General features: G+C 37.8%; 1 protein-coding gene across 9 annotated transcripts in view; it reads right to left on the bottom strand.

The window, feature by feature from the left end:
• The window catches only part of PIEZO2 (piezo-type mechanosensitive ion channel component 2), a 431,477-nt gene that overhangs the window by 80,908 nt on the left and 326,432 nt on the right, over nucleotides 1-24,137 (bottom strand). For 5 of the 9 annotated variants that reach the window (XM_012725841.1, XM_012725836.1, XM_012725834.1 and 2 more), the window contains exons 15-21: nucleotides 22,272-22,585; nucleotides 21,167-21,315; nucleotides 19,047-19,220; nucleotides 15,827-15,868; nucleotides 10,462-10,494; nucleotides 9,851-10,110; nucleotides 7,834-7,994 (exon numbers count right to left, since the gene is read on the bottom strand). In XM_012725841.1, the coding sequence (XP_012581295.1) occupies nucleotides 7,834-7,994; nucleotides 9,851-10,110; nucleotides 10,462-10,494; nucleotides 15,827-15,868; nucleotides 19,047-19,220; nucleotides 21,167-21,315; nucleotides 22,272-22,585 (1,133 nt within the window). The remainder of the gene's footprint in view (nucleotides 1-7,833; nucleotides 7,995-9,850; nucleotides 10,111-10,461; nucleotides 10,495-15,826; nucleotides 15,869-19,046; nucleotides 19,221-21,166; nucleotides 21,316-22,271; nucleotides 22,586-24,137) is intronic. The other 4 variants (XM_012725835.1, XM_004683973.2, XM_012725837.1 and 1 more) reach the window with 2 other exon arrangements.

The following is a 24,137-nucleotide window of genomic DNA, read 5'->3' as shown; positions in this document are numbered from 1 at the left end:
TACCTTCCTGAGTGCTTCAGATCAACTTTATTATTAATTAATTTTTTCTTAGCCGTCGTAGTCTGATACTTCTCTCCCACCACATCATGCGTGAACATGCGTGAACCATCACCATATTTCCTTGTGTTCACCCTCCCCTTGATTTGAACTCCCACCCCTTCCTTTGCTGTGTATCTCAGTTTTATGGTCAGCTTGCTAGTTTTGACTTTTTCATGACCTGTGGTTTGGTTTTTCTATATTCCACACATAAGTGAGACCATCTGGTATTTATCTTTTTCCTCCTGACTATTTTCGTCTAGCATCATCTCCCCCAGCTCCGTCCATGTTGTTGCAAATGGCATACCTTTGTCTTTTTTGATCATTGAGTCTTTTTAATCCATTTGTCTATTTTTGGGTATTTGGTTTGTTTCCACATCTAGGCTATTTGTAAATAGTGCTGCAATACACATAGGAGTATAGGTTTCTTTCAAGTTAGAGCCCCTTGGGTAGATTCCTAGGGGTGGAATCGCTGGATTACATAACAGATCCATTTTTAGTGTTCTGAGGCACGTCCACACGGTTTTCCATATTGGTGTCTCAGGTTAATTTTTAGGACAGTTTGCATTGTATTTGGATAAATCCTAACTGAAGAATGGAGAATGTATCTATGGCAGTAGGCCGGAGGGCAGAGACTAGCTCTCAGCACCCTGCAGCAGCCTGGGAGAACAGTAACAAGGATTCAGACTAGGACGGGGGGCAGAGATAGGGAAGAATCATGGATTTGAGATGGGAAGTAAAATTAGAAGGGTCTGATGACAGATTGATTTGGAGTTAGCAGAGAATAAATTGTCCCAGGTTTCTGGTGTGGGAGTCAGAATTGTCAGAGGATAATAGTATCAGTTTTGAGACAGGAAATGCTAAGGGTGAGGGGGAGGATTGAAGAGGAGGGCAGGTGTAAAGAGGGAAAGACAATGATTTCAACTTGGTTTTAGGCTGTTTGAGAGTGTACCAATCAGTTCTACATAGTTAATAGTTCATTGAATCGTATGAAAGTATCACTATCTTATTTGGTCATAAAATATTAATTTATTCTGAATATTGTTGAAATATTTAAATGTTATTGATGAACATGTACTAAGCACCATTCACTACAAGAATGCCATTTGGCTTACACAGTTGACATAAGAAATGTGGAGATTCCAGGGAAGTGTTCAAATCTGCTATTTGCTACTTGCTACTTTTCATTTAACAATATGGTAAGAATTAGTGTTTTCTAAGAATTAAATGTTGAAATAGGCCAGTTGAAATGCAGGGCCTGCTTGGTGGTTTGAAGGTTAAGTCTCAGTGTTATCACCACTTTGGCCTGAGTTTCATCCCCAGCCAGGTTGCTGACCCACAGGGCACAGCAGACATCTCCTGTCTCACCCGCTGATTCTGCCTGCTCTGCTCCCCACTCTGTCTCTGGTGAATCCTCTCACCCTGTGCACCTCCACCCCAGGGTTTCTATGCAAAATAAATTAAAACATTAACATAAAGAACTTCCTCACAGAATTAATTGAGGATGAAAGAAATATTGTCTGTGGCAGTGCCTTCTAAACTATGAACACATAATAAGGGTTATATTTTAACAAAATATTTTAATTAGAAAAGTAACATCTCTTCTTACATCATTGGCAAGTGTCTTGCCATTGGATTTTAAGGAACAAATCCTATTATAGTACTATGATATGTTTATTTCTTCTAGTATGCATTAACGACATTGAGTAAACATGCATTAACGACATTGAGTAAACAATGAGTTTACTTATATCTTTTAATTTATTGAGTGGTAGAGAAAGAGAAGGTAAGGTGATGATATCTTTATTAAGTTCTAACTGGGTTCTTGGAAAATAACCCATGTGAAGTTTTGCTCTTAGGAAATAATAGGGTATTGTGCAAGAGAGAAATCCTCAATAGCTTCAGGCAATATAATCAGGGAAGAAAGAACCCAGTCTGGATTAACCTACTTGCATGGCTAACAGATCACTTAACTCAGATGTAGGGAAGACTGTCCAGAGCACTGTAGTTCTAAATTAATTCCTGTGTGCAATCGGTGGTAGTCAGTCAGAACAATTGTACCTTGCAGGCCTTACAGGCAAGGTAGAGGGTGGGGAAAGACATACATGAGTTACATAAATAAATTGTTCAACATGAAAGAAATGTGACCGTAGTCCATTGACAGGATTATCAAATCCATCAAGCACTAGGACATGTAGGATTGGAAATGATGAAGAGGTCCCAGGCTAGATCCTGAGAGACTTCTATCATGTGAGTGTGAGTATGCAACAGTGCTGTGGAAAGTTTTCAGGTAGAAGATTAAGGTGCTCGTTTATACACTTTGGAAAGGTTATTGTGATTCCATGATGGAATACAGGACTAGAGCAGAGTTGGGAATTTGTTGGTGTCTTATAAAAAGGAATTGATGTGGAAGCTGTGAGTTCAGTTTCAGAGATATTTAGTTGAAGGTAACTTAGGGATATAGAAGCATGGGGGTCATGTCCAGCTATCCCCTAGAAATAGAAGTCAGCAGTACAAAGAGAGCTGAAGATTGAAAATTTGCTGCATGTGGATGGTCACTGAAACTCAGGAACTCCTGATATCACCCATAGGAGTCTAGAATCAGAGAAGGTGTAAGGCAGCTTATACCTGCCTGTATAAGCTCAGGTAACGTTAGGAGAGGAGTGAAGCTCATGTGAAGAGGAGGAACCCATGGTGAAACAGAAAGGACTGGCCAGAGTCATGTGAGGGGACAAGAAAATGTGTGGATATGGAAAGTAAAAGAGGGGAGAGTTTCATGAAGAAGTAGGAAAAGGTCATCCATATCTGCTGTCACTGAAAATCAAATAAAATAAGCACTGAAAAGTCTCTGCATTGAATATATGCTTGGTATTTATTATTCTGTCAAATAGGAATTCGGGCTCAGAGACGTGTGACATTTCATTCAGTGCAAACACATCTGATGATGGTCTCAATTCCCTGATGATAGCAATCTTGTGGAAGGAATGTTAAAATGGAAAAGTACAAATACAAGACATTGGATTCCAATATCTTGTGAATAACAATTTCTAGCAAATAACTAGAAACATTTACTATTAAGGAATCTGGACAAGCAATTTTATGCCCAATGCCTTCCTAACAGTTTTATATACAAATTGACGTTTTATCTTAATGTAAAGTTGCAAGACATAAGGCCCTCACTTGAAAATGTTTTCTAAGAATTGTGTATGGCTAGTCCATGCCTGGCCTCCCTCCCTCATACTTGAACTTCAATGATCACCTCTATGATGTAACCCCCTGTGCACCCAAAGTTTCTTGAGGATACCTCTAACTCAGAAGGTAATGTGACTTTTGCTTATTTTGTCATTGAATCAATACTTGTTTACATCATTATTTGTGTAGTAGAGGTATAAGACCTCTCCTTTCTAATGTTGTTATTGATGGGAAGTATGGATATTTCTCAAAATATTATAGGATGGATCTACCACATGACCTAGCAATTCCACATTTAGCTATCTACTCAAAGAATATAAAAACCACTGTCTCGAAAGGAAACATGGTCTCTCCCATGTTCATTGCAGTGTTGTTCATTTCATCTCTTTATAATAGCCAAGCTATAGAAAAAACCTAAAGGCACCAATATAGAGGCATGGGTCAGGAAGATGTGGCATGTGTATACGATGGAATACTACTCAGCAATCAAAAAGACAAATCCTTGTCATTTCTGGCAATATGAATGGAATTGGAGCCAATTAAACAAACTAAGTTATACAAAAGACAAATATTGGATGGTATTACTTTTCTGTGAAATACAGAGACACCAAACAGTTATCAGGGAAAGTCAAGCTAAAAACAAACTTTACAATGGTGATTCTATATAGAACTGTGTCTACCAGAGTGGGAGGGGAGGGAGGGTGGGAAGACTGAGAACAAATGAGGGTGGGAACACAAAGCATGAGGAGGGTGACTTTTGCTTTTATTTTTCAGCACTAACACCAGGCTGAGCTGTGGCAAGAAGTATGTCTTACATTTTGGCACCTTTTGCGCCAGCATCTAGCTCAGGATAAATATTTAATGTATTGGAATTCAATGTAAGCAAATAATAAAAACTAAATAAATGCTTAGTGAGACTGAAAGTAATAACAATAATGAAATACCAATCTAGGGAAAATCTCAAGGCTGTAAAGTCCTTGTATTTAAGTCCTTCCATCAGGCCCTTACTAGTGGCCAGGTCTTCTTAGAGGAGCGGAGGAACAAATAACTCAGGGAATAAACAACTCCATCTCACAGAGTTCTCTAGGAGACTTTAAAATGAGAAACATGTTTGTGTGTAAAAAAGGAACAGAGAATGTTACATTTTTAAATCTAGTACCATTCAAAGAGTAAGAGATGTTAGTATGCCAGAATGGTTTCTTGTATAAATTCTTTCCCACTGGCCTCTTCCTCTTCAGGAACCCAGGAAGGGAAGTTTGGAAAAGTTTAGTATTTGTGGGAGAAAAAAAAAAAAAAAACCTTGCAGATAATCTGGGGTCAGGATGGCTTAACTTCAAAGCATGTGGTATATCTCTTGAAGATTTAACTGAGAATGTTAACTTTGTTCTTATTTTTCCATTAACTGAGCATCAACTTTTGACAAAGGACATTTTATTCTGTATTAATCAAAATTAACAAGCTGTGAATAAGACACATAGATGTATGTGCTGATGGGCTTCTCTTGCTGCAGAAACCCCTGCAAGTATAAATCAGCACTTCAAAGGTATAGTTTCTTTTGAGAAAGGAAGCAGCAGCTAAAAAAAGGAGTTGCTTCTCCTTGAAAAGAGATCAGAGTTTGATTCTTTTCTACAGTTCGACATTTTTTTTTAAAGATTTATTTATTTATTCATATAGAACTGGGGTACAGGCCAGAGACGCGGAGGGTGAGAGGATTCACCAGAGACGGAGCGGGGAGCAGAACAGGCAGATCAACGAAGTACACTGCTGAGGGGAGAAGCGGGTGGGCCAGGAGAGGTCTGCCACGACATGTGGATCTCCTCCGGGGCAGGCGGGAATCGAACTCATGCGGAAGTGGCTTCAGCTTCTCGGTGCAGTGCTTTAACCCGCTGCGCCACCAGGGAGGGCCCAGTTCGGCATTTTTAATGAATAAAGTGAAGTTTTGCTTATTACTTCAATTAACTTTCCATTATCTAGGAATGATTATATCTTTTGCAATCAGGGAAATGGAGAACATTTCGCCATAGAATACATTTGAAAGGGAGTAGTAGAGAGCTGAAATAAAGCTATTTTTGTGATCACACCTCATATGTTCTGATTGTTCAATTCTGCAGTGGCATCAGTAAGAATCAGAATGGTCCATATTAGAAAAAAACAAACAAAAAAAAGAAACAGCAAATGTTGGTGAGGGTGTGGAGAAAATGTACATTTACACACTGTTAGTGGGAATGTGGACTGGTCCAGTGCTGATGGAAAACAGTGTGGAGGTCCCTCGAAATATTAAAAATAGATCTATTCCTATGAGCCAGCAATTCTATATCTAAGTATCTACCTAAAAGATGAAAAATACTAATGCAAAGGTATAATGCCCTCGTATGTTCATTGCAGCACTATTTATCATAGTCAATCTATGGACACAGTTTTTGGGCCCCCAAATAGATGAGTGGGTCAAGAGGATATGGTACATATATTCACAGTGGAGTGCCACTCAGCTATGAGAGAAAATAAACTCTTGCCATTTGTTAAAATGAGGATGGAACTAGAGGGGGTTATGAAATAAGTTGGATAGAGAAAGGCAAATGGCGGGTGATTTTACTCTTATGTGGAAAATAGAAAAATAAAACAAAGGAAGAGAGAAAAATAATACAAAAACCAATAATAAATCAACCCTTGAGGATTGAGTATCAGGGTTACCATGGCTATGAACTGAATTTGATCCTCGGCCAAGGAGCTGACCCTTGTGGCACAGCAGACCTCTCCTATCTTGCCTGCTTCTCCCCTCAGCAGTGTATTTCAGTAGATTCACCATGTCTGCTCCCTCTCTGTCTCTGGTGAATCCTCTTACCCCCTTACCTCTGGCTTACAACCCAGTTTTTCCATGTTAAAAAAAGAAAAGAAAAATAAACAAAGCCAACCCTCAAAATATTACTACAGATATGAGACTGCTAAAAGGTTGGAACAAAGGGGTGGGGGACCCAATGGACTAGGGTAAAGAGATAGGGGTGTTTTGATAGTGGGGGTAGTGTGGTGACATACCTCTGAGGATGAATAAACCTATTTACCTAAATCATATATAGTACTATAAGGCAAGGTCACTCCATAAAGGAAAACAAAAATGAAAAGAAAAATGAATGAATGAAGTGAAATCAAGACAGGAGTCCAGATCAAGGAAACCTGAGAAGGATAGGGAGGGTCACAAAGACTCAGCTTTGATTATCCATTACCTTCCAGAATATGCTATAATTTCTCATTCACTTATCTGTCTCCATAATTAGAATATAAGGCTTTTCTTGGAAGAACTACACTCCCTAAACTTCGGTTACTATATATAATTGGTGAGAAACAACTAAGTAAATCAATAAAATGTTTCTTTCATTTACTGAAAAATAAATTCCCATGTGGATGGAATGATATAAAGTTAAACTCAGGCTGTGCAAGTGGAGGTTAAACTATCCTCCAGAATAGGATTCTGGCAAAAACTAGGAACAGAAAGACCAGAATTTTCTCTGATTCATAAGTCTCTGATGTGCTTTAAAGTTACAGTTGAGAGAGACAGAATTACTAATGAAAATCCTGGAAATTTCTACAATGTGTAGATCACAGAGAAGGCTATGGGCATATGGCATTCATTATAAGCTGTTCTTCTGATGGTGTAGCCAGTTAACTTTTAATTATTGTGTAGACTTGGTGACTTAGTTATCTTTGACTACAACTCTCAGAGGGAGAATGATTTCTGTGGTATTCCTAGTTGGCAATAGTCACTTCTGGATTCCAGACTGTTTGCATGAAATGGGTGACTGCTCCAGTTTAGAATGGAGAGCTCAAGTTAAGGTTCATCCCTTAGTTAACTTCTGAAATATTGTAGATTTGTAATGTTGTAGATGTAGTGCTGTATTATTATTATTATTTAACTTTATAAAAATTATAAGAAGTATTACCCAAGTTAGTTTTTAGAGGGGAAAGACTATTTGACTTGTTACCAATACAAAAACAGTCCAGTGACCTTAGAAGTGTGTGATAATTATTTGTTGAATAAATTGAAAGAACGCTACTTTTTCTACAGTTATTTTTTTCACATCAAATAATTGTTGGTTGAATTATGACTCTCCCTTTTATCAATAAGAAAATAAAATCATAATTAAAATATTGAAGATAATGTCTTATCTCAAGAAACTCAATAGTAAACAAGGAGAGCCCTACTAAAGATTTTATTAAATTATGGAACTTGAGTTTATTCTGTGGTAACATAATATAAGAAGTTATAGTTTTGCTTAAAGAGAACTCAAGAGATAGTCTCATATATGGAGGAGAAAAGCAGTGTTCTTATACACTGAAAAGACCAGATGATATAAATGGCCTTGGAACTGTGACCAGGCCAGTGAGGAGCTGAGCCAGGAAGAACCTCCTCTCTTGCTCTCTCTCGGTCCTCAGGACAACTGTCCTTTGACTTTCTGCATGCCAGTGTCTATGCCTATCTTAGAGACTTCCTGTTCTAATGTGATAGCAATTACAGTTTTAAAAAGTCATGGATAGCTGAAATAGGAAAATGATGACCTACTATGATTCTATTTTTTTTTTTTTCTGATGATCCAACAGACGTTTACTTGCCTCTTTCATGGAAACCCAGATAATGTATGATGAAACGATTTTGATGATGTGTAACTCTAAAATCCACCACATGAACACCTGCAGATTGTGAAAATACTCCAGGAATTTTAAGAAGAGCACAGTGAGGCGGTCAATCACCAGGTGCCATTTGTTCCTTAAATCTGTAAAATAGTAAATTCACCCAACAGAATAAATAGCATTTCTTGTGACTTTCAGATTGGAACAAGTAGCTGCAAAATAATGTCAGTGGGTAAATTATAAATATACTGAAATCTGGAGGAAGGATGGTCTAGGAATCCAGGTCCATGACTGAGACATCATATACTGGGACTCTGAGTTCAAAGTTTCTTTTCTCTATGTTTTAATTGAAAGTGGCATATAGCCAAATTTTGTTCTCATTGAAGTTTGAGCTATGTAGTTCCCTAATTTCCTGAGAGTAGTACTAAGTAACCTGAGCTCCCTATAAATGACAATTTTCTTACCCAACAATGTTTTCAAAGCACCTGCCTTCCAGGAATGGATAAAACTAGCGTCTGGCTGGGAGGAACAAGCTGAGCAGTGTGTGGCCTCTGACAGGAAGAGACTGTGCCTCCTGCTCACTGCTGAGAATGAGCACCAGCCTCAGAGATTGGCTCAATTTGCAGTGGTATAATCAAAGACCTGCTATTTTTTTAAAATCAAATTAGTCATTTTTAAAATTTTGCCTTAAACTAAGGGGTAATATTTATGGACTTGGTTCATGTTTCTATCTAGAAGGATCTTGCTGTTATATCTGGATGAAAGTCAGGAAGGACTGTTTCGTGGGATTCCCACATCAGCCAATGAGCCCAGCAGATAAGACATCAGTGTCTCTTTGAATAGCTCCTTTCCTTGGCTTAGGTGTTTGTAACAGGGTAATCCTTGGTTCTGGAAGCTTAACTAGGGTCTTAGTCATTGTAAAAAACATTTGTTTACAGAGAAAATCAAGTTCACATGAATATTTGGGCCATTACTGAGAAAATTTAGAGTCAGAGGAGGCAGGTAACTGAGGGAGTAGGAGAACAAGGCATAGTGACTTTGTGAGACACTATTGGTAAAACTCGAACCCGTCTTAAAGCAGTTTAACAAAATCTTAACCTTGAGTGTCTAGTGTCTTAGCACATGGCTCTTCCCTCACACTGAGGACTAAATGTGATTTGGATACGGAGAGGGCATTTCCGAGCCTTCCCCAAAGACTTCGGAACTGAGTGGGTCGAAGGGTGGGCTTGGGGGAAGCTTGTTTATGTGAGGGATCATCCACCTCAAGCTGACTTTTACTCTCGACACAGTCCCAGTAGACACAGAGGCAACATCCTACTACCCCAGCCCCATGACATGGCTCTGCTCTCTGCTTCCTGTAAGACATTCTGGGACCTAATTCAGCATGCTCCACCTTACGCGCTGTCAGATAACACACTGCAATCACTCAGGTCCTCTAGCTCTCATCTTGCCTTATTCAAAATATTTCAAGTATTAGAAAGAAAATGAGATGACGAATAACTAGGAGGAATCCTAAAATAACCATGACAGCACTACCATCTCTAGGAGCGGACTAGAGATGTGATGATTAGCTGACTTGTGTCCTCCTCCTGTTCCCATGTCCTGGAGTGTTAGGACAGAGCTAGAAATACAGTCTTAGTGATCAGTTTCCTGGGAAAGTCTCAGAATGGGCTCCTCAAGGATGTGCTTGGATAGGCCATCTTGAACCCGTTCAGAAACACTCCACAGCCTCCTGTTTCTGCCTCTGAGACAAGGAGTCTACTCAGGCAGGGTGAGCAGTCCCTTTGGTTCTGGCTGAGATTACAACTGGTAGAATAATAGCTGACCACCAGCCACCTGCCCTCTTCTAAGTCACAATTAAAATGAAATTAGTACATCAGAAATATTCTAACTCTAGCAAGCAAAAAATCCACACTCCTAATGGGGTCAAATATATATTGAGTTTTGTTCATTCAGTCAACCAGCATTTTCTGAGCAGCAATTGGTATGGTCAGATTACCTGATGGTTCTTCCTGCTCTATCTCCTCTGCATCCTCATCATCATCATCTTCCTCCCCTTCCTCCTCCTCCTCTTCCTCCTCCTCCTTTTCCTCCTCCTCCTCACTGTCTTTCTCAAGCTCATCCTTCTCAGTTTTATAGGAGCACCCCTCGGGTTTCTCCTCCGCAGGCAACGCCAGCCTTCTCATCTCCAGCTTCTCCAGGCTGCTGTTCAGGTTGATCATGGTGAGGTCTGGGAGGCTTCCTTCAGGGTGGGCCAGTCTGTTGGCAGAAAACAGCTGAGTCACAAGAGGAAAGGCTGTCAGGAGACATCAAGTGGGGCAAGTAAAAGGAGGATAAATAGAAATGGAAATTGGTGCATGTGCACAGGCCTTGCAATGTGGGGATGTTAGTGTCTGGTCACTTTAAAAAAAATTCTTTCTAGAAACAAATTGTAAACTCAGGTTTTGTTAGCTTTTTGGATACAGTTCTAATGATTAGTTGGTAATGAGAGCTATTGACACCTAAACTTGACATTTTTCCCAGAGGAGAAAATGGTCAGAGTTTAGGATGTAGAAGCATGAAACGGCATCATGTAGAGCAAACATTTCATGGCTTCACAGGGGGACTTACTCATTTTGGTGGATTGGTAATTTTTTCTTGATGCTGCTCAAAGTAATTGAAATAGAAAGGAAAAAAAGGAGATGAGAACAGAAGAATTATAAGGAATGTCAGAGATCACACATCATGCTACATAGCATCCATTATTGCATTCCTGTATGCAGGCTGCAGTGAGTCCTAATGGCAAATGCATTCCAGGAGGGCATTAACAGCGAGCTTTTGCTAGGAACCTATGCTTGCCAACTTGACTGTAGAGTGGACAGGACTGAGGGTTTTCAGGGAGAGAATATAATGATGGCTGAGGCAAATCATGTCATGCTTTTTGGTAACGCAGCAAACCATCCCACAAGAACCAAGTTATTCACATTTTAAATCGCTTTTAAAATTTTTTATAAGTAACGTGTAATTCCAGTCAACCTTCGCGTAGACTTACTCCGTTTTGCCATCAACTAAAGCATATACAGTGGAAGAGAAGTGCTCTCAGGAGAATTCCTGGGGCCTTGGGTTAACCCACTGTGCTGTGGTTGTGATTGCGAGGTGATGGCTACAGACAAGCTAGGGGCACAGACGCAGCTCCGCTGAACCTGAACAGCACAGGGACACCACCGCTTATTTCATGGTGGAAAATCACGAGTATGATCTTTCTCCTTCATGTAAAAATGTCTCTACTGCATTTGAATGAATATCTGAAGGAAACTTCATGGCATATAAAATGGCCTTAGGAAAAGATCTACTGGAAAAGTGATATTCCCTTTTGTGATAATTTATCAAAACATTCCTGCCTGAAGGTGACAGGAAGGACAATCAATAATACTGTTCTATCTATGTGACTGTGGGCTCAGAAGAGACTATTTAACCTTTCTGGAATTTATTTTATTTTCTATAAATTCAGGAAGTTTGGCTAGATAAATTCTAAGCTACCTTTAATTCTTAGTTTTATATGTGAATCGCACCTGGGTTGGTGGACAACCATAGTGACCTATCTACATTTCCTTGAACTTTTAGAAGGTTATCGCTCCAAAATATTATCTTTTAACAGGGTGTCTGTACACGACAGAGTGCAGAAATGAGTTAATTTAATAATTAAAGAACATTCTGGGATGGGCAATGTCAATGGCAGAACTCATGCAGACACACTACTTTCTTACTTTATAAACAAGCCAATTTACCCTTCTGCTTGGGGAATGTTTACCACTCTGGTAACTACAGTGCCATATCTTCTATACAGTGCTGCACAGCAAAACTCAGGGTATGTTTGCTACCCCAGCTTTGTCAGGACATTACATATTAAATAGCATTGAATGGAAAAGCAAACAGCTATAACCCAATTGTCAATATTTCTATGTTCTTGTCTACATTACCATTTTCCAGGTAAGAAGATAACTTTAATAATGACAAGGGATTTGGTAGTTGTTAGTGTGGAAAATGACCATCTCATTGCATTTCAAATATCTGCATCGGCACTGCCATGACTTGTTATTGATAAGGAAACTCTAATAGCTAGTGTTATTTAGGGAGTGAAATGCACTGATGAAGCGATCTTTGCATAATAGAAAGTCCACAAGCAATGGGGGTCAAGCTGTCTTTGCATAATAGAAAGTCCACAAGCAATGAGGGTCCCATAATACCAGACCACAGGCTGGCCTTACAGAGGAGTTACTGAATGATGGGTCAAAGGAAAACACTAGAGTAAACCCTTTGGAAGAATATCCAGAGGAAACTTGTGATAGTCTAGAAGAGATCTTGGGTGACATGGAGCTGGTGAGAAAAGAGAAGCAAATTTCTGGTTCTGATGCTGCTCTTTTGTCCCTGACCTAATCCATAGGAGAAAACCAAGTGCCTAAGACCAGTGCCTCTGGAGCAGTTAACCTCACAAGCTTATCACAGAGGCCAGACAAACATCTGGGAGTTTGTTAATTGAGACATTTCAGTGAGTTGTGCCTTTCATTATATAGTCAGGAAAATCTGTGTATAATAAATAAAATGCATATAGATAAAAATGTTTTATATGCATGACTGGCAAATATTATTAAAAGGAGAGATCAGTATGAATTCTTTTACTTTTCCATGTTTATCACAGCACTTTTTTTTTTTGGAAACAGCACGCACAAATTATGTTAAAAGCACTGAGTTTGGAATCAGAAAAACTTGAAAAACTTGGGTTTAAGCCTCAGGTAGACAAACTAGCTAGGTGACTTGGCAAAACTCCTTACCCTAGTTCAGCTGATCTGTAAAATGGAATGGCATTGCCTACTGGGAAATTCAAGACCATTTCTATTAAGTGCTTAGCACAGTGCTTATTACACAGGAGTATTTAAAGGTAAGGAATCACTTGCTAATGGTAGATTTTTATTTCCTGAAATTTGAAAATCTATATTATAAATTCATGTAACAAAGACATAGAGTTAGAAACATGCCTTTAAAAGGAACTCTATCAAGCCAGTGTTAAGGCAGTTACTCAACTTGAACGGTAATTTTGTCATCAGGCATAGCCAGAACTTGTGTATTAAAATGATCATCCAAGAGAAAGAGCAAAGAATTTTTCCTCTGGAATCTGTCTCCAGTCTGCAAATCATGTCCCCGACTGCATTCCACAGGGCACGGGACTCCTGCAGAGGTGGGGCTGTCTGTGCACTGCAGAATTCACAGGCAGTTACTTGAGGGACAGCTGCATCATTCTCCATGACCATATTCTCCATGTAAATCTGTGCAACTTAATTTAACTTTTTGCTCTAGAAACATTAAAGAAGGGATCCTGATTTTTTTTTTCAAAAAATACAATTAAAAACCATATTCTAGTAAAAACATTCCCTGAAACCTATATTACTCGTATGATCACATGTAAGCTAGTCAATCCTTATCAGGGGTTTTAATTGGAACTCATGAATGTGGTGATGACCACCATATCACCATATCTAAGACTACATTTTACGCACCACTTTCTATTAAAGAAAATGGAAATTCTGCCATTATAAATTTACCTTAGTCTAAGTTTCTTTATTTAAAAATTGGAAAAGGTGGTGTTCAATTGCACTAACCCATTCATTAGACTGTTCAGAAAAAGGAGATGTCTTCCAAATTTGTGATGTGTAGAAGTAACATTTAAATATTGTATATAGAATATTTACACTCTTTAAGATTATTTCCTAAAATTCATAAGCATTTTTAGAAGATTGTATTCACATATTAGTATTTATCAATTTAACATCACATCTTGAATATGTGTAAGCAATTATTCCAAAAAAAATTACCAGGCAGGATTAGGTATATTGGGTATATTGGCTAATGTGTGTGTGTGTACACACATACATGAAATAACCACTATTCCTGCTAAAATATTGTGATTCATACTGCTCCTCAGTTTGGCTGGAATTCCCCAAAATCATTCATATCTTGAAAATTTTATCAATTATCCACTATCTTCAATATTTACCTCTACCTACTACCTTGTTAGCAGATAATGTCTAAATTTTAGTCCATCCAAAAGCTGACTGTAGATAGGCCCACACTTTCACCCAGAACTCACATATTTAAACAATTAAAAAAATATATGAACTGCAAGAAAAGTATTGAATGCAAGTAAATAAATTATGGGAGAAAGAAAGTTCGTTCACTTTGTTCAAGTACTCATCCTGTGATTCTCCTAAAGAGTACACTCCATCAATGTTGGACTCAACACGCCACCTTTCAGAAACACTAGTTGGTCATGCATCTCTGGGCTCTAATCTAGTCTTCCTTTGCATGTTTGCGATCAGACAAAAATGAGAGTCCAGTGGAAAACAAATAGTGCTATTGCTGGGATGCTTTTTTTTTTTTTTTAATTATTTTGGCTGACTTTGAATCTCATCATTCTAAGAACTCCTGAGTGAATTCACTGACCTTATGACTTGGGGTAATAGATACAGGTTTTTCTCTTAAGAGGGGAAGATAGACATATGGGAGGTTCTCAACCAAAATTTGTATCAGCCTGGCCAGTGGAGTCCAACAAGCAGCTCCTGCCCTCTTGGTGTTCCAGTTATCTCCACACAAAGTAAATAATTGAGCTTTCTTTTGTTGGCGGGGTAAGATTTAAAGAGTTTTTCAAGATCGCTACCTAGAGTCTCTTCTCTTCTTATCAGCAAAAAGCCTGAGGTTGATTTTTCTCTCTCAGGCTGTAAACAAAAGTGACTCCAAAATGTAGGGTCCTCATTTCTCCTTCTTTAACAGAGTGATGCACTGAATTATAAAATCCTTCTAGAATTTCTGTCTCCTAGGGCTTGTGTTTAGTCTTGGTCTTTGCCTCAGAGAAAAGCAAATAGAAATAGAAATAGGAATAGAAAACTAATGAATGTTTCAAAGAGCTATTTTGTTAATTGGATTTATTACCAAATACATGTTTTATTAACTAGGTTACTGGCTTTATTACTAATGGCATAAAGTAATGGGAGTGGATATTTTTAACTTACTTACTTAATAAAGTAAGAATAGTTTTGTAAATAAGATCCCAAAGGATCTTTGCTCTGTACTCGAGGGGCACTTGAGGACAACTCTCTATATAATACTTACCAAGGTTAGTTTTTATTGTGTATGGCCATTTAGTACATTCTATTTTCCTAGCTAGGTGACATGAGTGTTAAGATACACATACACCATGTTCATCTTCCTACCTTTCACAAATACAGTTTGAAATCTGGAGATGTAAAATACCAACCTGCAATATGTTTCAAGGAAAGTTTTAGTTGAAAAAATGTATGGTTGGTGTTTTCATTTTGGTGACATGTTGTTTTGACGGTTTTTACTTCATTCAATGAATATCTAATGAGGCTCAACTCATAGCTAAGGCCCTGAGGTATATAACTTAGGGACACTTTGGTATATTATGCAAGGAACTCCATACCTGAAAGCTGATGCCTCTGACAGGGGAGCTAAGACAAGCGGGCAGAGAGAGGACTTGGAGAGTGCCAGGGTGCAGCAGAGATAAAACGCTGCAGCAGCACGGAGGGAGGGCGGAGGGCGGTGACTGTTAGCAGGGGTGTTGGCATTTATGGGTGGCTTTGTGGAGGAGGTGGTTCTTTAGCTGAGCTTTCACTTCAATCTTCAAACAAGAATGAGCTCTCAGGTAAGCCTTGGACTAACTCTACTGAAGAATGAAATGAATGAGGCTTAAGTTTGAACTGAGACCAAAGGCCGAGCACCAGCTGAAGAACCTTGTCAACCTCCAAATCCACCTGCGGCACCATTTAGTCTAAACACCAAATGGATTGGTTTGCAAAATACATCCATTAGCATACCTGAAGACCATGGTCCATAATTGTTCATTTATAAAACAGTAAAGTGTTTATCACACCAAGGGACCATTTTTAACAAAAAATAAGACAGAAAACATTGAAGTACCCACCTATTTATTATTAGATATACGCGCCCATTGACTTTGGCGTGGCTACGAGGTGAGAGATGGAAGCGCAGGGTGGCATGAGGTGGCAGTGGTAGGTAGGTTGGAGAGAGAAAGAGAAGATTGTTAGAGGTGAATGAAGGAGACTGTGTCTCCTAAGCTTTCCATCCTCAGTTGTATCGTTGACACATGTTGCATGCAGTAAAGAGTCCAGGCAGCAAGATTCAGGAACAACATGAAATTAGAGATATTCAGGAAAAATGCTAAAGATAGTAAGTCTATTTTTCTCATCACTCCTCACCTAACATACTTGTTAAAAATTGTAACTTTTAAAGTTTCAATGTACATTTTTTGAGATAAATCACAGACTAAAAGACTCATTCTTGCTCCTTTCCCAGATCAAAATAAATAAATAAATAAATAAATCCTAAGTAACCATATTCAACATTCTGGTCTCTAAGGCTCTCTAAACTGAAGTTAAAAAATACAGTTATACCTCATTTTAGAGTGCCTCTGTTTACTGTATTTTTTAGATACTACAGAACCCACCACCACCAAAATGATTACAATTACTGAAAGTTCTGGTGATGGTCAGCAGGATTTTTTAGCAAAAAAGTAATTCTAAAGTAAGGTGTGTACAACTAATAGACAGTATCATATTGTTACTATGTTATTGCCTATTGATGCAATAAAATTGCATAAACAAATCTTTGATAGGCACTGGGAAACCAAAAAAAAATCATATAACTCACTTCACTGAGGTATTGTCTTTATTGCAATAGAAACAAACTTGCAATATCTCCAAGGTATGCCTGCAAATCACCTTATCTCTATGTGCAGTACAAAACTTTCTAACTCAAATCACAGGCAGAAGACAGAGATGGATTTAAAAAGTTTCATTTTATGTATATGGTAACACTTTTCATAATGGTAACTTTGTGGATTCTGTAAGGTTAACCAATAAATTCTGTTACACACATAAGTGACTTTTGTCTAGAAAAATCTATACTTCCCTACAAGTAAGTGTACACATACACCTTGCATGCACAGACAATGGACAACATAGAAAAAGAGCAGTTGAATATTTACAGAAACAAGAGTGCTAAAATCACTTCAAAGAATGCAAAGGATTATTATCCCGAAATTGTGGGTCTTTTTTTTTATAAACGAGAGAAAGCCAAGCAAGGCAGTCAGTTTCAACTCTGACAGTATTTCTTTCTTTTCATCAGTTTGATATTTAATGAGTCCTTGATCAAGGCTCTAAGGACACAAATACTGGAGACGTGTGTTATTAAGGAGGAAACCTTTGAAATGGGAGTAGTTGCTAGTTGTATATATGCCAAATGTTAGATGTTAAGATTTGGGGGTATTTATCTCATCACTCCTCATCTAAGATTTAAGATATGGGACAGTGCACTCCTCATGAACCTCCAAATAGCAAACTTGATGGGGGTTTTCAGTTTTCTTTTTTTTTTTAAAGATATATTAAGTTTTATGTACAGAACTGTGGTACAGGCCAGAGGTACAGGAGCGGTGAGAGGATTCACCAGAGTCAGAGTGGGGAACAGAACAGATTGAAGAAGTACTCTGCTAAGGGGAGCAGAGAGTAAGACAGGAGAGATCTGCTGCACCATGTGAATCACCTCCATGGTGAGATGGCACAAAAGAGGCCTCAAGCTACCTCATCAGGGAGGGCCTGATCTTCAGTTTTCTTAAAAGGGCTAGAAAACTTATTTTTCACTAAACCAAAAATGAATCCTATGCCCCTAAACTTCTGAGATAGCTGACACTGTATACTCTTTCCTCATCTTTTAAATTTCATTCAAAAATTTAAGAAAGTGCTCTAGTGAAAACCATACAAGGGGGACGTTGGACAGGTGATGTAGAGCATCCTTCTATGATTGCATGGCTTGGAGTATAAGTACTGTGAAATGTAGCCCCTGGAAAAGTAAGGAGAATACCTCTTGATGTGAGGTTGTAATTTTTCCAAGAACCTACATAGTTCAAAAAAAAAAAAAGTTCTCTATATTTAGGAGCTCTAAAGACCAAATTCAAGTTCATATCTCCTCTGACTCAAAACTTATAATTCTTGAGGCTTGTGAATAAAACTTATGCTGAGCTGCACTGTCTTCTACAAACCTATGGTATTAAAAATCCTTATTTTCCTGGAAACGTTGTGACCTATATGTGGGTTCTGTTGGTCAGAGTCACTAGCATACTAAGAGTTATCTGCAGCTTGCTCCCAATGAAAACAAATGCAAACTTAGGGTCAACAAAACAAAACAAGAAAAATAAGTTTTCTCATCACAAATGAAGATAAAATATTTTCAATCATCAAATAAAACATTTTGGAATTTCCATAATTCCAGACCCAACTACAGCAAAAGTATTTACTTTCATAAACTGTAAGCGATAAACTACTCCACCATCGTTTGAGGTACTCATTTTTTTTCTTGCCTTGAAAAGAGTTAAAGAAAAGTCAAAATATTTAAGGAGAATTTTCAAATGTGGCATCCATACTCTTTGTAATAGCCCTTACTCTCTTCTTTGCTTTCGAGTGCTTTTCTGATAATAGTTAACAGGTCATAAAGTGAGCAGAGAAGAAAACTGGTATTAGCATTCACTAAAAGAATTTCCCTGGGATGCAAATTGTGACAATCCATTTTGGTGTCAACACACCTAGGCAGAGAGAGCACTATTCAATCTATTCCTTGTAAACACGTTATTTTATTAACAAGAAGACAACAGAGAGAGGATGCAAGAAAACATTGTTTTCACTTCCTTTTTTTAAATGTTATTCCAGTTACTAGCAGACTGTAGATTCTATCTTTTTTGGTTAAGGACCTTTATTTTCAAAATGGAAAGGAAAATTCTGTACATTATCTTAGGCTGTGACATCTTACTGGTTACACAATAGGAAACTTTTTCTCTGTATTAGCCAGATTTTGAAAATGTTCTAAAAACACACCCATTGCCTAAGTAAGCACAAAATATAACATAATTCGAAAGTATTTCAGGGCTATTCTGAAGCTACTCACATGATTATCAAGATCAATAACAATTGTTCAGAAAATGTCCTCAGATAGCCCACAATTTCTCTCTCATTTTAAAATTTACGGGTTGACCTTCCTGGAAACCACAAGACTGAGACCTTAAGGTAGATAATAGGCTTGTCAATGATGACCAAGGGCAGGGAAGGGAGGCACGTGCTTCTCGAGCTACTCACCTGTAGATGGCGCTGTCTTCCTTTACCGGAATGGATTTAAGGTCTGTGAGTTCCAGGAACCGATCGTGGAAATAGTGAAGGTGCAAAATACACACCAGCAGGAAGGAAGTGGGGATGAAAATGCGAGTGAATAGCTCAGCCACCGTAAACTGTTTCAAGCCAAGATCCTCAAGCCTGTAATACAAAACAAAATGCGAGCCGCGCTCTTGGGGCAAAGAAGACATTCTCTTCACCATAAATGACATCAGTCTTTCCCTCTCTGTTATGCCTTATAGTGTTCCTCCTTCTCTCCCATACATTCCAGTTTCTCTTTCCCTCCATCCAACCGACCAACCAACTTTTACACTGTCAGTAACAGCCTCCACATTGCACATTGAGTGACTTTTCCTCTATCTTTGTTTAGTTCTGCCTCTAGTCTTGAATCAACCCTGGTCTTCATGTCACCACACTGCCCTGTTTTCTTCCATCACTCTCTCTTCCTTTTTTTGGGGGGGGGGAGGGGGGCTGCTGATGCTGATAGAGTCCTGGGACCGGTGCGGCCTCTCTTCTTTGCTCACTTTATGCCAACTTTAAACCAGTGAAGCAAATTTGCGTCCACAGTCACACTTCTCCTGTGGGCTCTGACGCTCAAATGTCGATCGGAAATTGGAGATTTCACTGTTTTTTATGTGTTTCAAAACAAAATTCTTGATTTCCCAACTTCCCTTAGCAAAGTCATCCTCTACCTCCCTCTCCCTTCTTTGGTCTTCCTTGGAACAGTCTCCCCGGCACAAAATTTAATAACCAGGAAGTCTTTGGTGATTCTTGCTCTGCCCTGACATCTCATTCACTCACATTTTCTTCAGTGTCCTAAACATCTCTTGAACCTGTTCACTTCTGTTACCTGTGTCTCCTTCTACATATTTAGATGAAACCATTATCATTTCTCACAGAACCTCTGCTGTTATTTGCTACCTTGTCTTATTTCTACTCTGTTGGCTCATTTTTCCTCAGCCAGTCAAGACATTTTGCAAACATTTCGCCAAGAATAAAATACAAATCCCACTTGCATAGCACAGTGTCTGACTGATGCTCCCACTTCTTCTTCACTCTCTCCCTTGCTTCCTGCAAGTGAGGCCTTCAATTCCTCACAGAGTCAAACTCTGGCCTGATCCAGGCCTCGGCACTTGTTATTCCTTTTTTCTGGAATGTTTTCCCACTTTCCAGCTCACACACTTTCTAAAATCAAGCTTTTTCTCCTTTGGGTGTCCTCTGGGTAACCCCACTTTCTCATTACCTCAGCCTGACTTCTTCCATCAGAGACTTGTCACAATTTGTAGTTAATCTTTTTGAACATTAAGGAGAGTTTTTTCTTTGTCTCCCTATTGGAATATAAGCCCCACAGGTCTCAGGACTGTCTTGTTTCCTGTTGCCTGCCCAGGCACAGAGCAGTGTCTGGCATGCAACAGGCATTCAATAAATATTTGCCGAAGAGCTGTTAAAGATGTGTTAGTCTAGCTATATAGCAATCTTACCTTCCAGACTTTTTCCCTCAGCAACCTCAGTGCATTTAGCTCTGTGCTCAATTCTGGCTGGATTTCTCAACTAATTCCCCAACTTTACAGAAGTAAATTAGAAAAGGATAGAGTACTATTAGATTAATAGGAAAAATCATTTCATCATCACTTGTCTATCAATATAGAAATTTCTTTTTCTATGGCACTAACTATTCCTGATAATCTTATCACTAGCTCATAAACAAAGACAGAGTATTGCTTTACATAACAAGTCAATAAACACATTTGAGAACAGAAGAACTGAGTTCCGATGGAAAGCAGAAAGCATTTAGTAAATCACTGAGCAGGTATATTTCATGTGAAATGGACATTAGCAAATACCGTTTCATTAAAATGAAGCTGAAACTCACTTTTCAGTCAATGTTCATTGAGTACATACTATGTGCCAAGCTCAGGGCTACATAGAGAATATGCAAAATGACTGAGATCTAAATCCTATCCTCCAGGAATTATAGACACTGATAACATTATGTTTCAATAAAATCTTCCATAGGGATGTCTTCATGTTTTTTTGTTTGTTTGTTTTTTCCATTTCATCTCATATCACACACCAAAATTGCTTACTTTTCTTTTTTCAATCCGGTCATATTTTGCCATAAGCCTGGGAAGTTTTCAAACTGATATGTGTATATAAAAATAAGCACCAGCATTGTGTAAATAACCACTGACATCCAAAAATATTTTAGAATTCGCCTCCACCATTCATAGTGCACCTGTGAATCAGATGGTAAACAAATAAGGAAAAAAGTTGGCTTTGGGGAAATTCACAAAAATAACAGATTTATTCAACTAAGGCAGTTACCATCAGGTAACTACAAATGTTTGAAAATAAAGTTGACTTCTTTCTTTGCTTTTTAGATTCTATTACTCATAGGTTTAGATGGATGTGGGCTGAAAGAGGAGTCTCTTGGGAATAACTATGAGAAATAATGGTACTAGATGAATCAAAATTTGGAAATCACACAGAGAAGAGACGTCCCTCTTTATCAAGACAATAGCTACCTTGAATTTTAAAGAGTATTTAAAAGAATTTTTTTCAGTTGAGATATTTTTACCTCCATATATAAATACACTTTTTTTTTCTGCTACAGTTGCTTTATATGTTTCTTTGGGTACCTGGAAAGTATATTTTGCTGTTGCTTTTGTTTCTATCATTGTGTTCCCTTCTATCGTTAGTTAACATTGACTTTGTAAAAAAGCTGACTCATTTTAATGCAATATTTAATAAATTATAATTAATGGAATGCTAGAGTGCTTGATGTGTAACAATACATATATATACACACATATACCAATACACATATAGCCATGCACACAGACTTTTCTGACTCCAAAGTCTGCAATACAAGTGCACTGGATATCATCCAGTATTTTAAGATTATCCAATCACTGTTCTTAAATTACTGTTAAAAATTATAATCTTTATGGGATTCATTTAGTAATACACTTTTTTTCAAAAAAATTAAGATTTTTTTTTTTCTTTTTAGGAGACTAAAATTTAGTGAACAATCTGAAAATAGTCATTTCCCACTTTAGGATTCATAGTATATAATGTTTGACTATTTTATGTTTATGGGAGTATTAGAATCTAGAACCTCATCAAAGAAAGTTCATAAGTACTCCTAGAACCAGCAAAGATTGAAAAAACAGAGGATAATTATTTACCTACCTGATATAAGGCCACACAGAACAGAAACAGCACCATGTAGATGATTTTGTACATCACAATTTTACCCTCGAAACTGACGAAGAAGAACATTCCCCCACAGACATAGATCCAGTACTTAATGAACATGGCCACCACCAAATTGCCCAGCACTTTCATGATGTCCTGGTCATCCTCTTCATCCACTTCCTCTTCCTCTTCTTCCTTCTTTCCCTCTTGTTTCTCTTCCTCTGCTTCTCCTTCTTCTTCTTTTTCTTCTTCTTCTTCCTCTTCCTTCACATCACCTTCTCCTTCTACTTGTGTGTCTTGCTCATCATCTTCAAAATAGAACCTGCTATTAGATTTTTCTGGTTTGCTGACCAAAACCATACTCTGACTTGGAGTGATATATATGAGACATAGATGTGCATATTTTATGTGTCACTATATGATTTGACTGATTTTAGACAGTTCTAATAAAGAGAGGAATTCATAACTAAGGATAGACAATTTTATAATCTTCCTGAAATGTTGCTTAAAAGAAATGAGTTTGGTAATTTTTTTTTTTTTTACTAATCTTTTCATAATACATTTTCCATTTCCAGTATCCAAAGATAGCTTTGGTATTACAGGAACTAGAAAAATAAACAGTCAACAAGAACATATATCATAACTACTGTATTCATTTTAAATTTTAATTGATCATGACTTTTTTACAATCTAAGCAGTACTTAATGAATGTGGTTAATTCTAATAATCTTTCCAACATACATGTTTTTAAAAACCTGAATGAGCAAGTTTTAAAGTAATGTAATTTAATTTAGATTTAAAGAGAATTTTAACTTAATTAAGTTTCAAACAGTTTTATACATTGGAATTAAAAATTTCCTTGGTCTTACTTTAAAGTATGCTAATACAGAAGACTCATCTTCGTGTTTCTGTGGCTACCTACAACTTATTCAAGTAACCAAAGCATCACAAAATGAAATGGATGAAGGTGAGGGCTCAGAACAATTGTTGATCTCAAATTTAACTACAATACTGAAAATACTAACTCTTTTGAATAGAAACATCCAAATTCAAATAGTCAAGATCTAAATCTTATGAACTGTTTTCTTTCTTTTTCTTTTTTTTTTTTGCTGCAAAACAACTTAGTGTTATATCTAAGTGAGAATCTGTAAGAAAAAATATATGAGTTGATCTATGTTGATTTTTTTCATCACTGCTGGATTGCTTAAGGTTACCAGCCTAGCTTTTGTAAAATTCTTTACAACATTCTTTTCAAAGACAATGCTACTTTCTTCATTTAACAGTAAAGGTACACTTATTAACAATAAGTTAAGGAGGGAAGTGTCCTCGTTTTGCTTTTATAAAGATGTAAAACTATGCAAATGATAATGAAACATCATCTTCTTTCTTTGACTTTGTGGTATATTATATTTGAAAAGGAGGGGATTTGAATTGAAACCATTTGAATCAGTTTCTTGGTTCTAATACCCATTAAAATGGTGACCTCAGAGAAATCATTAATCTTGTCTGAGTCTCGATATTTACCCCTTACATAGGTATCACTTTTGCAAGAATTAAATACTTCTTTTTTTCCCCTAAAGGTTTATTTATTTATTTATTTATGCATGCAGAACTGAAGTACAGGCCAGAGATGCAGGGGTGGTGAGAGGCTTCACCAGAGCCAGAGTGGGGAGCAGAACAGGACGACTGAAGAAGTACACTGCTGAGGGGAGCAGCAGGCGATCAGGAGAGGTCTGCTGCACTGTGTGGATCACCTCCAGGGTGGGGATCAAACTCACACCAAAGTGGTCTTGGCCAGCTTAGCAAGTGTTGCACTTTAACCCTTTGCACCACCAGAGGGCCCATGCCAAAATATTTCTA

Source organism: Condylura cristata, unplaced genomic scaffold (genome assembly GCF_000260355.1).
Source record: "Condylura cristata isolate star-nosed mole 26May11 unplaced genomic scaffold, ConCri1.0 scaffold00016, whole genome shotgun sequence".
NCBI lineage: Eukaryota > Metazoa > Chordata > Mammalia > Eulipotyphla > Talpidae > Condylura > Condylura cristata.
This window is presented reverse-complemented; position numbering and strand designations above follow the sequence as displayed.